This window comes from Cariama cristata, unplaced genomic scaffold (assembly GCF_000690535.1).
Source record: "Cariama cristata isolate BGI_N322 unplaced genomic scaffold, ASM69053v1 scaffold11035, whole genome shotgun sequence".
Lineage (NCBI taxonomy): Eukaryota > Metazoa > Chordata > Aves > Cariamiformes > Cariamidae > Cariama > Cariama cristata.
Window position 1 is genome coordinate 24,846 of NW_009618200.1, and position 13,114 is coordinate 37,959.

Here is a 13,114-nt window from a genome sequence, read left to right on the forward strand (position 1 = left end):
GCTTCAGACATTTTACAGACACTTCATAAGTTATTTCTATGAATGCTTCAAAATACTGCCTTGTGTCTTTACTGTCTTGTGTTTTCCATACTGAATTACTTTAGGATGTCGGGTTTTCTTTGTTTTTAATTTTTGTTTTCAGAAATTGAAAGAATTTTGAATATTAACATGGGCTTTTCCCCTCTTTCTCCCCCTCTACCCCTTCAAGAACCTTTTTAAAACGCTGGGGTTATTGGAGTGGTTGAATTTTTCCTGGATTTGAGTGAGAAATTCAGAAGACTGAAGCCCAGGCTCACTGTCTACCTTTCACGGAGGCCCAGCCGTGAGAGGACAGAAGAAGGCACGTGGCGAATCATGACAGCGGACAAAGAAAAAGACAAAGACAAAGAGAAGGACAGGGATAGAGACCGGGATAAGGAGCGAGACAAGAGAGACAAGGTGAGGGAGAGTGAGAATTCACGTCCTCGACGGAGCTGTACGCTGGAAGGAGGTGCCAAGAATTATGCGGAAAGTGACCATAGTGAAGACGAGGACAATGACAACAACAGTGCCACCACAGAGGAGTCCACAAAGAAAAGCAAAAAGAAACCACCCAAGAAGAAGTCCCGATACGAGAGAACAGACAATGGTGAAATAACGTCCTTTATCACAGAGGATGATGTTGTATACAGGCCTGGAGGTAAGAAATTCTTATGTTATGTTTCCTTTGAAAGTAATTGTGCATGAGAGCTTCCAGTTAGTTGGCTGCAGCAGACAGCACAATGTGCTGTCTGTTAATTTAAATTATGATTGTGCCTAGGGACAGGTTGCCACGTTTCCATTGGAGACAGATATGGATATGGATGCAAAAGCTTTTGATTGTATCTTGTAATATTTGATTTGTTGGAATGAACTTAGCTCCTCTTTGAAAAAGAGCCACCCTTTTTTCTTTCTACTGTGTTAATTATCTGTGTATCTGAGAATTTTGAAACTAAATTGGATAAAGTACTGAGCACTTTGCTCCAATTTTGAAATGAGACCTGAGCTGAGCTAGAGATTAGACTAGGTGGCATATAGAGATACCTTCCCACCTTTCTGACAAGTTTTTCTGTGAACCTGTGATCTCTTCGTAGAGCTCCTCTCCTGTCTGCTGTTTGTGAAATATAAATCAGGTGACTTAAGATCTTGTACCTCTTATGCCATTGATTTCACCCCCCTCGTTAATAGCTAGGTAATGCCTATGGACAGCAGCTCAGCTGCTGGTCACAATGAAGAGTGTCAGTATCAGCAAGGATCTGGGAGGTTTTGAGGACAGAAGCAGAACCTTGCGCTGTGCTCTGGGAGTCTTGGATGTGCCTCTCCATTACTCCCGAGTTCACATGAGGGTTTTAGAGTCTTGTGTAAAGTTTTGAGATCTAACCTCTGGCTGCTGCCAGCTAACTTTTTCCTCAAAATGAAATTGTACTTGAAAATTAGATTATTCATCTAGCTGTTTTCTTCATTTTTGAGTCAAGACTTCTGTGTTCATCTACACAGCATTTTTAAAGTCTTGGTTGCAGTTGTTTGTTCCACCACAAGCAATAGTTAGTTTGACTTTACTGTTCAAAGCACTGGCTTAAGGGCTTTGGTAGTTTTATATTACTTTTTTGCAAAATGAACAGTATGCTTTAGTAACGCTGCCGGAGCAAAATAGAGATGGATTCAAACTAAAAACCATGGAAACTAATGAGGTCAAATCATCTCCGATTTTTTTCCATGAGGTGCTGTGTGTCTCAACTACTAAAATCTCATTGTATGAGTACAGCTGTAAATGTTTTAAATGCTCTATCCAGTTGTAGTTGCTGTAAAAGCTCTGAAATGGTAGTTCTATGTGTGGTTATTGTCAGCTGCAGATACAGATGGGCTGGAATTCTGCTGGTTTTGGAGGTGTTGCATTCCATACTTGTTCTTCCGTATGAAAGCTGTAGAGTCTGTTTTCACTTAGATCTACCAACGTTTGTCAGAATAGCTTATCTATTGAAATGCTTCAAATAGCTTTTTGAATGGTTTGAAATGTTACGTTTTTCTCTTAGTCAGGGCTTGTAGCCAAGCAGTGTTTTTTTGCTTGAGCAGTAGCAATAGGGAGCGTGCAAAAGCATCAGCTTTGGTGACAATCTTATTTTCAGTGTCAGAGGATGAAAAATAATTTAGAATCTGTTAAGAACAGCTGTTGTGTGGGCCCTGTAGTACAATGTGATACACTGGCTTTATTGCAAAAAGACTTGACTTAATTTTAAGATGGAAAATCGGTTTGTGATCTCAATTTTATCCTGTAGTAGGATGGAGAGGTATTAGCACTCCTTATCCAGCAGGTGCAGTGCTTGGGGTACCTCTGATGTAGCAGGACTTGGACAGAGGGATATTTGCAGAACAAAAAAAAACTGTACTTACACAGAGTTTGCACCTTTGCCAGATAATTGAAAAAGGAGGGGGGAGAGCCTGTAAATGCTGATAATGTGGGGACAGCTTAGACTGTTTATGCTGTGTTTTTCACAAGAGTATCCATTCGGAAGAGAAATCTTTATGTACAGACTGGCAAGAGCTTCAGTTATGGCTTGTACCTTCTCATTTGCCAGCAATTACACACTGGGGGAGATTCTATTTGTGGACTGAAATGCAAGGTAAAGCCTCAGTCGCAGCACAGGCGTGGAGATGTGTCGGAGAACATACGCACAGCAAATACTCTAAATCCTGGCCAAGTACCACTCGGGCCTTACGGGACTGCAGGGAGCACACGCGGTTGGTAGTGTGGGAGGACAATCTTCTCTAACAAGCCAAGTACTTCATCAAACGTATTTTGGTGATGGTGGTTGCAGAACCCATGATAAGGGAGCGGGGCTGCTTGGGGAGCAGTTCCTCCTTGTATGGGTGGTGTTTGGCAGGGTGTATTTTGGTGATGGTGGTTGCAGAACCTATGATAAGGGAGCGGGCTGCTTGGGGAGCAGCTCCTCCTTGTATGGGTGGTGTTTGGCAGGGTTTGGAAGAGGTTGCATGATCTGGTAAAGGATTTGAAAGCAGGTCTGCCTGGTCTTAATGAAGAGTAGCGCTGGCTACAGGCAGCTTGCTTCATTTTCTCTTTGCCCATCTTTCTGTACTGTTTGAAGAAAGGAGGTGAAGGGAAGTGGTTGTATCTGATCTGAAGGACGTTATCTAGTGAAAGAACAAGGAAAGCCATACAACTTGTGATAACTGAGACATTTTATACCTGTTTGTAATTTAAAAATCTGCTTATTAAATTTTACATTTTATTAGTAGTACTCAGCATAAGAGATGTACCCTGACATTGAAACATTTCTGCTCAGTTTGCTCTTGGTGCTTTTTTTTAAACTTGTGTCTGTCTTGTCTTGCAAACTGCAGAGAGCAATGAGAACACACATTGTTGACTAACTCATCGTTAGAGGGATGTGAGCCCCGCTGAAACCTTGACTACTGATTTTTAAATTTTATTTAAAACATGATTTCTTAACAGGAGTGAGATATCCTGAATACGCATTCCAATGCGTAATATATCCTAAAGCAATTCTGGCATCTATTACAGAGGAAAATCACAGCTTCTGTCTTATGGCTAGGTTACATATAGGCACATCTATTTGTAGCTAAGGGTACAAATTACATAACAAATTTAGGAGAGATTAAGAGTTTCTAATCCTTGCTGTGCAAGTCTCATTAAAGATGAAAATTAAAGGTGTGTGCAGAACGGATAGCTGTCTTCAGCTTACATCTTTTAGGCTTTAAGGCTTTCCATTAGATTATTTCTTTTACATACTCTTATCTGATCTGAATCAATGTTCAAGGTCTGCATTTTCTTACTATGAAGTTCGTGGTTAAAATGTCGTTCTATGTTTACCCCATTGCTGTATAGTATTTAATCCAACACTTAATAGTACTTTTTTTCTGTGCTGAGCTCAGCAGCTTATTGGAGTAATAGCAAATAAGCTGTAAATAAATAGATAATCAAGATCATTGGAATTTTTTCAAATGAAAGGTTACACTATATTGTCCCTATATAAATGCTATTCTTATTAATTTGTATAGATATAATGAATGTATGCGTAGCTTTAAACCATGTATTAAAATTTATTGAGTAGAGCTTAGAGAATACTATGCAATTAATCTTCTCTGCTTTGTTGGAAATCACACAAGCCTATCCTAAAAGCTTGTTGGCCCACTTCCCCATCTGTCCTCTTGGTTTCCACAACCTCCTCCCATTTCCTTCCAAATCTAATCGGTGGCATTTTTCTGCCCCGCTTCCACCCCCTCACCCCTCTTTTTTTTTTTCTTGCAGTTCACACCTTGCTTTTGTCAAAATGACTGTCACGGTAACAAATTAATTTTTATTATACAATGTGTGTTCAGATTTGCTTATAGACTTCCTCAGTGTCCTCTTGGTTTCCACAACCTCCTCCCATTTCCTTCCAAATCTAATCGGTGGCATTTTTCTGCCCCGCTTCCACCCCCTCACCCCTCTTTTTTTTTTTCTTGCAGTTCACACCTTGCTTTTGTCAAAATGACTGTCACGGTAACAAATTAATTTTTATTATACAATGTGTGTTCAGATTTGCTTATAGACTTCCTCAGTGTAAGATAATGGTTTTTCTGCCCCGCTTCCACCCTCCCCCCCTTTTTTTTTTCTTGCAGTTCACACCTTTTGTCAAAATGACTGTCAGGGTAACAAATTAATTTTTATTATACAATATGTATTCAGATTTGCTTATAGACTTCCTCAGTGTAAGATAATGATAGTATAAAATAGTTGCATCAAGACTGAGACTTTTTTTTCCTCCTCTTAGATTCAGTTAGATGATTTAATGCTGAATTTCCTTCCGTTTCTAGTGCAGATTGATTCCCTTCTATCCTACTGACTTTTGCCAAAACAGCACGGTTTGATTTCCCGTACAGTTTGTATGCGCATGCAATATGCTTAACACATGGCTGCTAATTGGGTGTACTCTAAAACTGGTCGTCTTGTTTTGTAGTATGTTTTTTGCAGTTCTACTTTTTTGATTGTCAGTCTGTAAGCGCATTTGAATACTTTGATACTCTGCTGTGCAAACGAGACTTTATAACTACATCTGTTGTTTGGGTTAGACAATTGGTCTCCATGTACGATTTTCTGTATAGAAGAACTTACTGAAGTGCTGTCAATCAAATGGCTGTCAATGTGTTGTACTGGGCTTCAGTGGCTAAGGTGCTTTTGGAACAGCTGTCCAGGATTTTTCCAAGGTCCTTACTGCTCCCAACGCTTTTGAGTTATATAGCGGCTTTTGTATAGACCCTGCTTTTGATACGTGGTAAGAGAATGACTTGCCTAGCTTGGAAGATGGAGCTATATGATGGAAAACAAATAGTGCTCTCAGTTACTTCAAATTTCTGGCCAACGTAATGAAAGATGATAAAGGTAGTGATGATACTGTTGCAGAGAACCTTTCTTCCTCTCTCTGTTCTGGAGGGCAACAGCATGCTTAAAGCTTTATGAGGACCTGATGTACGGAGGTATTTTTCTTGCATATCTTCGGCTTGTCCTCGAATGTGGAGATTTTCTTTTCCATATCTCAGTAAATTGCTCTTACAAAGTAAATGGGCTAAGATTCCAGAAAAAGTACATAGCAGAAGTACCTGCATCAAAATAATAGCTGGTTACGTGGATACTTCTACTGCCCTGTCCCTTTTTGTTCCCTGAACTCTAGCATACCTTTCTTGCTGGACAAAGCTGTGTGGTCCCTGTCCCCTTTCACCCTCAGTCTGTTCAGCATGGCAGGAAGGGGTATTACTATGTTAAAGCCACAGAACTTAATACTGAGGATATTGCTGCTGAGCAGACTGCTGTAATGTCATCATAGGATCATTTAGGTCGGAAAAGACGGTTAAGATCATTGAGTCTAATCAATTCTCCCAGTCTTACTGTTCTTCTTCCTCTTCCTTCTCCTACTCCTTTTTCTCCTTTTCTTCCTCCTCTTCCTCTTTTTCTTCCAGCTTTCATTTCTTCTGTTCTTTTGCTAAATAATTCCTCCTGATTTTGTTCATCTTTCTGCTTTTCTTATGTTTCACCTGCTGTATTGGAAAAACTTTGTTGGATGAAAGTCTAAGTTGATTTGGAGCCTCTGGAAAACAGGAGACTTGGTATTTCACCTGGAGATGAGGACGATATTGTTTCCTCTGCCTGCGTAGAAACATTTAAAAGGATCTGCAGGAATTAAAAGGATTTATGAGGATCTGTTTCTACAGTGACATCAGTAGATACATAAACAGCATATTAGCAAGAGGATTCAATGTGAGGTAACACAAGGTGAAATGCTTCTGCAGGGAGAGCAGTGCATTATAGGACTTCATCGTTTTCTAGCAAATTGCTTTGGAATAGCTTACATGAGAGCCTCTCTGTTCCAGGTGTTTTAGTAGCTGTGTGAAACTGGAAGAGGAGGTGCAGAGTGTTAGATACAGAAAGTGCGGTTTGATATGGGGCAGGAAAGAGGCAGAATTAACTTTATGTGGATCCTGAAGCATCTGGCCTAATATACAAAAAAAAAAAGAATGTGGCTTTTTGTAACTTTGAGATGTTTTAGGCAATTATGTTTGGGACAGCTATTTGACTTTTTGGTTTAGTTGCCTTTTTTTTTTAAGGTATGGGAAATCGCTGTCACTAGGATGAAGATGAGATACTGCTACTGGAAAATATAACTTGAGTACTAACTTTTCTGGATTTATAGGTTGATGTCACTTTAAAGTTTTGTTAGATTTCTGTCCCTGAGTGCTGTTTAAGAGGCACCATAACCCCACAAGCTATTATCTGGACAGGCATCAGAGAAGAAAAGAGAGACTGAATTTGCAGGTCGGATGCACTGTTGTGAAATACTGCTGCTCAGTTGTCAGCACATGTATCAGCGCGAGATCTTACCTACTTTTCACTTCGATACATTCTGTGATTATAGAGTATGTGGCCATTTTTCAAAGGGAGCATTTCATAAGCTATGAAATAGTTTGCGGTCTTCAGTGGCTCGGATTTGAAGCCTGCAGGTGTTGGGTTATTGCACCATCACGATGAGGAAATAACGAAAGATGGTGGGTCATCTTTTGTGTGAACCTGCAGGCCTGACATCAGTGTCCTGCGGAGTGTGGCCAATGGAGTTGCAATCACAGTGGAACCAGAATTATATTTATCCAAGATCTAGTTGGACTGAGATTACTTTTAGCTATTTTAAAATCCACTGTCAGGTTGATTAACAAGCAAGTATTAGGACTCTTGAATTTCTAAGCTTTATATTTTACTGGTATATTTAATTGTTAAATGTTCCCTTTATTATAACTGTGCTGAGATGTTTTGCATTTGTTATAACTTGAGGAAATTGGTGAAATGGTTGTTTTAATCGAGAAACCTCCGTCAGCTTTATAAAAATATATATAAACAAAAACTAAAGTGCTTCCTCTCTCTATTTGCTTTGTTAGTAAGTGGTATCCTGGTATTTGGGCTGAATGTTGGTGAAATTGAAATGCAGAGATTTGGCTTGTGCTCTGACAGCCAGTGACTTGTATTTGACATTGACCCATGTGTTTGTCGTTCTTCTAGATTCTGCCTTCTATTTATTCTGACAGCATTAGCAGCTGAGAAAGGTGGCCATGCCAGAATTAAGTAGAAAAATACATATAATATGAACAAGAATTTTTTTCTATAAATCTTGAAGTTCTGGCAAGTGTTTTTTAGGCTGCTAAAAAATTGGGGGAAAAAAGTTAATTCTTCTTCTGTGAAGTCTTAAAATGTGAATTTTATGCTTGGGCAGAAGAAAGAAATGCAACAAAATTATTTTTTCAGCTGTACATTTTAGTTTTAAGAGATCTTTGGCCAGGCTGTTGTTTTCTGTCCATGTTGAGTGGATTGACCAAGTTTGCCATGGAGATGTGTATTTTTGCATTTGTGGTCTTCTCTTCCCTCAAAAGCTTCAGAGTTGAAATGAGCATGTATTCTAACATGATGCCCTCTGTATTTTCCTCCTCACTTGAAAGTCTGTTACCATCGTCGTACTAGATGGTTGAAATAATCAGCTATTCAGTGACAGACTTTCAGCTGCTGTAAATAGGAATAACCTGAGGAGCTCTGCAGCTTAATGTGTTTGAGTTCCCTTGTTTTTCACACTTACACTACTGTGTTTTCAACCTTTCTGCGTATGTGAATAGTGGTGAGGAAAACTCGTAACAATCTTTTTTTTAGAAGAAGAGATTATCTTTAGGACTTTTGTTTCAATGCAAACGAATGCATTCTTTACCCATTCCTCCTTTAGTAATTAAAAGAAGAAAAAAGTAATAGGGAAAAGGCCTGGATTAGCAGGCGAGTCTTAAAACATGTCAGGAGGGTTAACAAAATGCATAAAAGCATTTAAAAATGCATAAAAGCATCACAGAAGGATTTTCTTTGAAGTTGTTTGAAGTCTGTAGAGAACTGTTTCCACATGCAGCTGAAACTTGTGTTATTATTGTTCAGTACTATTGGGTATAATAGCGGTCGTAATTAGTTTTTATTCTCAGCATTTGAGATTTTATGAAAAGTGTGGTTTTTAAAGATCAGGTGAATAAGTGAATAATAGTAAGTGTGGAAAATAATTAAGGCTACACGACAGCATACATTAACTAATTAACTGCATATAACGCATATATTAACTACTTAACTGCATATAACTATTTTTCTATATATGTGCTGTTAGTATAAGCAGTAAACATAAGCCAAAATGGGGAAAGAGGGGAAAAAAAAAGGCAATGCATTTACTGAATCATATTCACTCTTAAATGTGGCAGGCAGTGCTCTGCATACAGACAGCTGTTGGTACTTGACAGATGGAGTCTTAAGTGCAGATCAAGGTTGATCTAGCAAATGGATTCCTCTGGCTTTGTTTGGCTTTTGTGTCTAAATCATGAAGGGCAGCCCCCGGGGAGGTGAGCGTACCAAGGGCTGGCGTAGCCCCTGTTGGTCTAACAGTTAGTTCTTCATGTTGTTATTTCGTGAAATGGTGATAGGGTTTTCATAACAGATGGATTGTGCAAGTGGAGAATTTTAGAGAAAACTTTCTCTATAAGGTTATTGTTAATACTTTATATTAATACATGCATATACTTAATACTTTAATACGGAGTCATCCCTCTTCCATCATGAAAAAACATGGGTCACTGACAAAAGGAGGGGTACAACCATTGACTACTATACCGAAGTATTACTAAAAGTAAATGGATTATGTGAACTCTACAAACCTATGCTATGTACTAAATGAACTTCATACCGTGTTCCTTGAGAAGCTTGTAGTGCAAAATAAAAATACTTTGTAAAACTGTGGTGTGTTGGAACTGTTATAGCTCTAAATGAAGGGTGAATGTGAAACTTTCCGTGAACACCTTATTGACATAATTTTTGTGTGTGTGTGACTGCAACAGCTATGGTAGAAAATTTGTGGTTTAACTACCATAGGTAACTGTGAAACACAGATACGAGCAGCTTTGCAGTCTGCATTAGGGAATTGTTTTTGCAGAGGATGAATATGGAAAGATTGTAAGCTAGGCAAAAGGAATCCTTCGTGGGGAATGCAACATGCCATTATGAAATTAGGCAAATGGAAATTTTGAAATAACTGTGGAAAAATTAGACTAAGGGGAAGGAATTCCTTGAAATAGTGGTTTTCAAGGAATGAGAGTGGAGTTTGTGGCTGCAGTAATTGTTTGTGGCCTGTGCTCAATTTATTTCAATTAAAATAGTTGGAACTTCTAGTGTATGAATTTACCAGCCCTTTTTCTTTCTTTTACTCTGTGGAGGTTGCCATGTCTTTCTTTGCCAAGCAGATAAAGGAGTGTTTGGTCAATTAGAATGACAACACCTGTGTACGTGGTAAACTAAATTCTCATTTTAGCTTCTATGCTGGGAGCGATGCTATGGTTTCTCATGTAGCACAGCAGTTTGCCTTATGCCAGGAGATTGCTTTAACTTTTATCTGGAGGTTTTTCTGATAAATTGGGGGAGGGAGGGAGTGAAACTTAATTTGTCAGAATTTTGATCCTGGGACTAACCTTTGTTGCTTCATTTTGGAATACAGGTTTTGTGAAAATAGCATGTAGAAGTATTCACGGGGGATGGAGGAGAAAGTTCATAGGTGAGGGAGATATTTCTCTACAGGTTTGACACTCAATGCTAGCTGTAAGCAGGCTAAGTGAAGAAAGTGTGTTAAACTGAGACCGCTTTTTTTTTATTGTTTCCAATTGGAACAGAAAATGAAAGAGGTTAAATACAACTTGAGACTTGATGAATATAAATTCTCCTTCAAAAATTGTCTCCATTTTCATGTTACTGCTTGATGGACCATACTGATAAGGTGTTTATGTCTGTAACTGGATATCTTCTGATCGATCATTAATTTATTTTTTTCTTCCTGTAATATCATAAATTTTGGGCAACCTATTTGGTTTTCCTTTTGTCCTAAAGAGATAGTTTTGTATAAACAGTATCAGGTAGCAGAGCATGTGTTGCTGTAAGAGGCATCTCAAGTAAATTGAGCTACAAATAGAAATATTTTTGCTTTGTTTCAGCATTGGCAGGAAGAATGGATCTATCTAGTTGTCTTTTTTCTTCAAACTCCGAAATTTCTTATAGATGCTTTTAACCAAAACCAGTAAAGATATTTAAAGCAAGAAAGGATCAGAAACCCTGCTGTAAAAGGAGTGGCTAGATGTACATGAAAGCTGATACAGATTTAGGACTTTGTATTGTTTGTTTAGGAAAGAAATAGACCTAAATGTAGACACATTTCTTTTTTGCCTTGAAAATTTATGCTTGTATCATTGTGGTGATTGTACTCCTCTTTTCTTAGTAGTGAGGAAAGCATTTTTTTTCTTCCTGAAATGGACATTTCGTATTTAAGCAGCTGACTAGCATACTAGCATGATCATTATACTTTAAAATGAAGGAAAAAAGGTAACATACCAATGTTGGAACAAAGTAAATACACTTCTGCTGTAAGATCAGCTTTACAGCTGCTGCACTAATTTCTTCTGTGTAAAAGGCATCTCAGAGCTATTTACAAATTTAAACAATAGGAAAAAATTTTTGTTTTGGAAAATACATAGTGATTTAATCTTTTTTTAAAAAATACAGTTTTTCAGCGCTGCTAGATATTTGCAGGTGGGTGAGTGTCAGGTTAGCAGACAATAGGGAGAATATCACAGAAGCTTACTTGATGGCAGTGCCTGTATTTGCATCACAGCAGGCTTTGAGGCAACAGACTGCAGTATTTGAAATACAGTATTTTGTGAAAATCATCTGCACCCAAGTGACACATTTAGTTTTTGTCTTCTGAACATGGGCTTCTGTTCAGGGCTGCACCAACAACTTATAAAATGACTTACTCTTTATCCGTTTGTCTAATTGGGAAGATGAAGTGATGGGCCAGTACTAGGGAAATAGTAATGGCTATAATTTTTTTCTAGTTGAAGGCTACACAAAGCCCATCCATATTTTGATGAATTATTGTAGTGTGTTGCACTTTAATTAGCAAAAGCATAGCTAAGGGAGAGAAGTTAAGCAACCATTTGATGTTTGTGGTGGGCTTGGGAATAGAAGAGGTTTCTCTTCGAAGTCCTCTTGGTGTGCTTGTCTTCCCTACTAGAGCAGAGAGTTATCATTGTGCATGGTCCAGTAGAAAAACTTCTTAAAGTCAAAGCCATGTGAAGATGTCAGTTTGCACATGAAGTACAGCTTCAAGGGCCAGCTGTATACTGTTGATTTCTTCTAATGTCACTGTTGACTCATTACCAAAACTTGGGAAACACAAGTGAATGGAAAGTGCATGAGAAGAAAGATATTGTATCTTGAGTGATACAAAGTCTTGATCCCTTAATCTCTTCAGATTTTTGTGTGTATTGGCCTATTGCTTGCACTATTCGAAGACATTGTGGAGATTGTTCAGTTGATTTCCTGTGGACTGTGACAGCTTCTGTTGGTTTCTTAAGGCTTAGTGTTAATACTTGTGTTTAAGGTCTGAGAAATTATCTGTAGCCATTGTTCAAGTGTGGTGTAATGTGCACATCAAGGATTTTTTTAATAGAGGAAAAAAAGAAGTTGAGGATCTTTTAAAAAAAAAAAAGTGAGATCACGTAGTGATGTGGTACGTTTGTGGTGCTGCTTGTCTTTTGTCTTCCGCAGTACTTTGGAAAAGAGCATCCATGAAGAGCTATTGAAATGCATCCAGTTCAGGTTGGAGAGACAGGTGGCTGCATCGGCATTTGTAAAATATCAGTGAGAAGTGTTGGGAGCAAACGTTGCACCTCCAGAAAAAGTTTGCTGTGACCTTAAAAGATCAGAAAAGACCATTTTAAATGGCATGTGTGCAGTAAAGCTTATCTGCTGCTAAGGAAGGAGCTCTTAGACTAACGGGTTATTTAATTTTTTTTAGTGGCCTACCCTCTTATTCCCACCCCTCCTGCTTTTTCATGTATTTAACTGAAAAAGAAAGACAGTTCTAAGACAGGAGGATACCATAGCATGAGTTGGTAGCTGAGCATCTGCAATGTCTTTGCTTTCAGCGTGGAATTTTCTGGTAATGCTACTTTATGTAAGAAAATGTTTGCTTTGTATCAAAATTGTTACCCAAGTATGCCTGAATGGGTCTTGCAGGAAGAACTGTACTGTGTTTTGGACATGCATGAGGAGTGCAGAAAAATAATTGGTGTGGGAAATCGTGTAGCTGGGTGCCTGAACTGCAGAACAGTCGCTTTTGTAAAATTGGGAACTGCAGACTACAATTAGCTGTCATTAATTTTGTTGAATAGAAATATGTTCCATTTATTGTACAATCAGGAGCCAGGCTTGAATGAGTTTAAATAGATGAAATCTAAATTATACTGACAGTCCATTAAACAGCAGCAAAACCCCTTAAAGAAAATGGATTCACTATGATACCAGTTTATAATAAAATCATTTGCCAAATAAGAACTATAGCCCAGGCATTGGGAATACTCCTGTGAGTTTCAAATGAACACAGTAAATTGGTTGAACCATTTATTGCAGAACAGGGCTCTAGCACATTGTTTTCTGACAAGGAGCCAGCAGTGTTGCTTGAAATCTGCTCAGCAG

General features: G+C 38.5%; 1 protein-coding gene across 1 annotated transcript in view; it reads left to right on the plus strand.

Annotated features, from left to right (window-relative positions):
* Positions 1–354: 354 nt before the first annotated feature.
* The window catches only part of LOC104162116 (arginine-glutamic acid dipeptide repeats protein-like), a gene marked incomplete at its 3' end in the record, with an annotated part of 95,966 nt that continues 83,206 nt past the window's right edge, over positions 355–13,114 (plus strand). The window contains exon 1 of the mRNA XM_009700767.1: positions 355–679. Within this exon, the coding sequence (XP_009699069.1) occupies positions 355–679 (325 nt within the window). The remainder of the gene's footprint in view (positions 680–13,114) is intronic.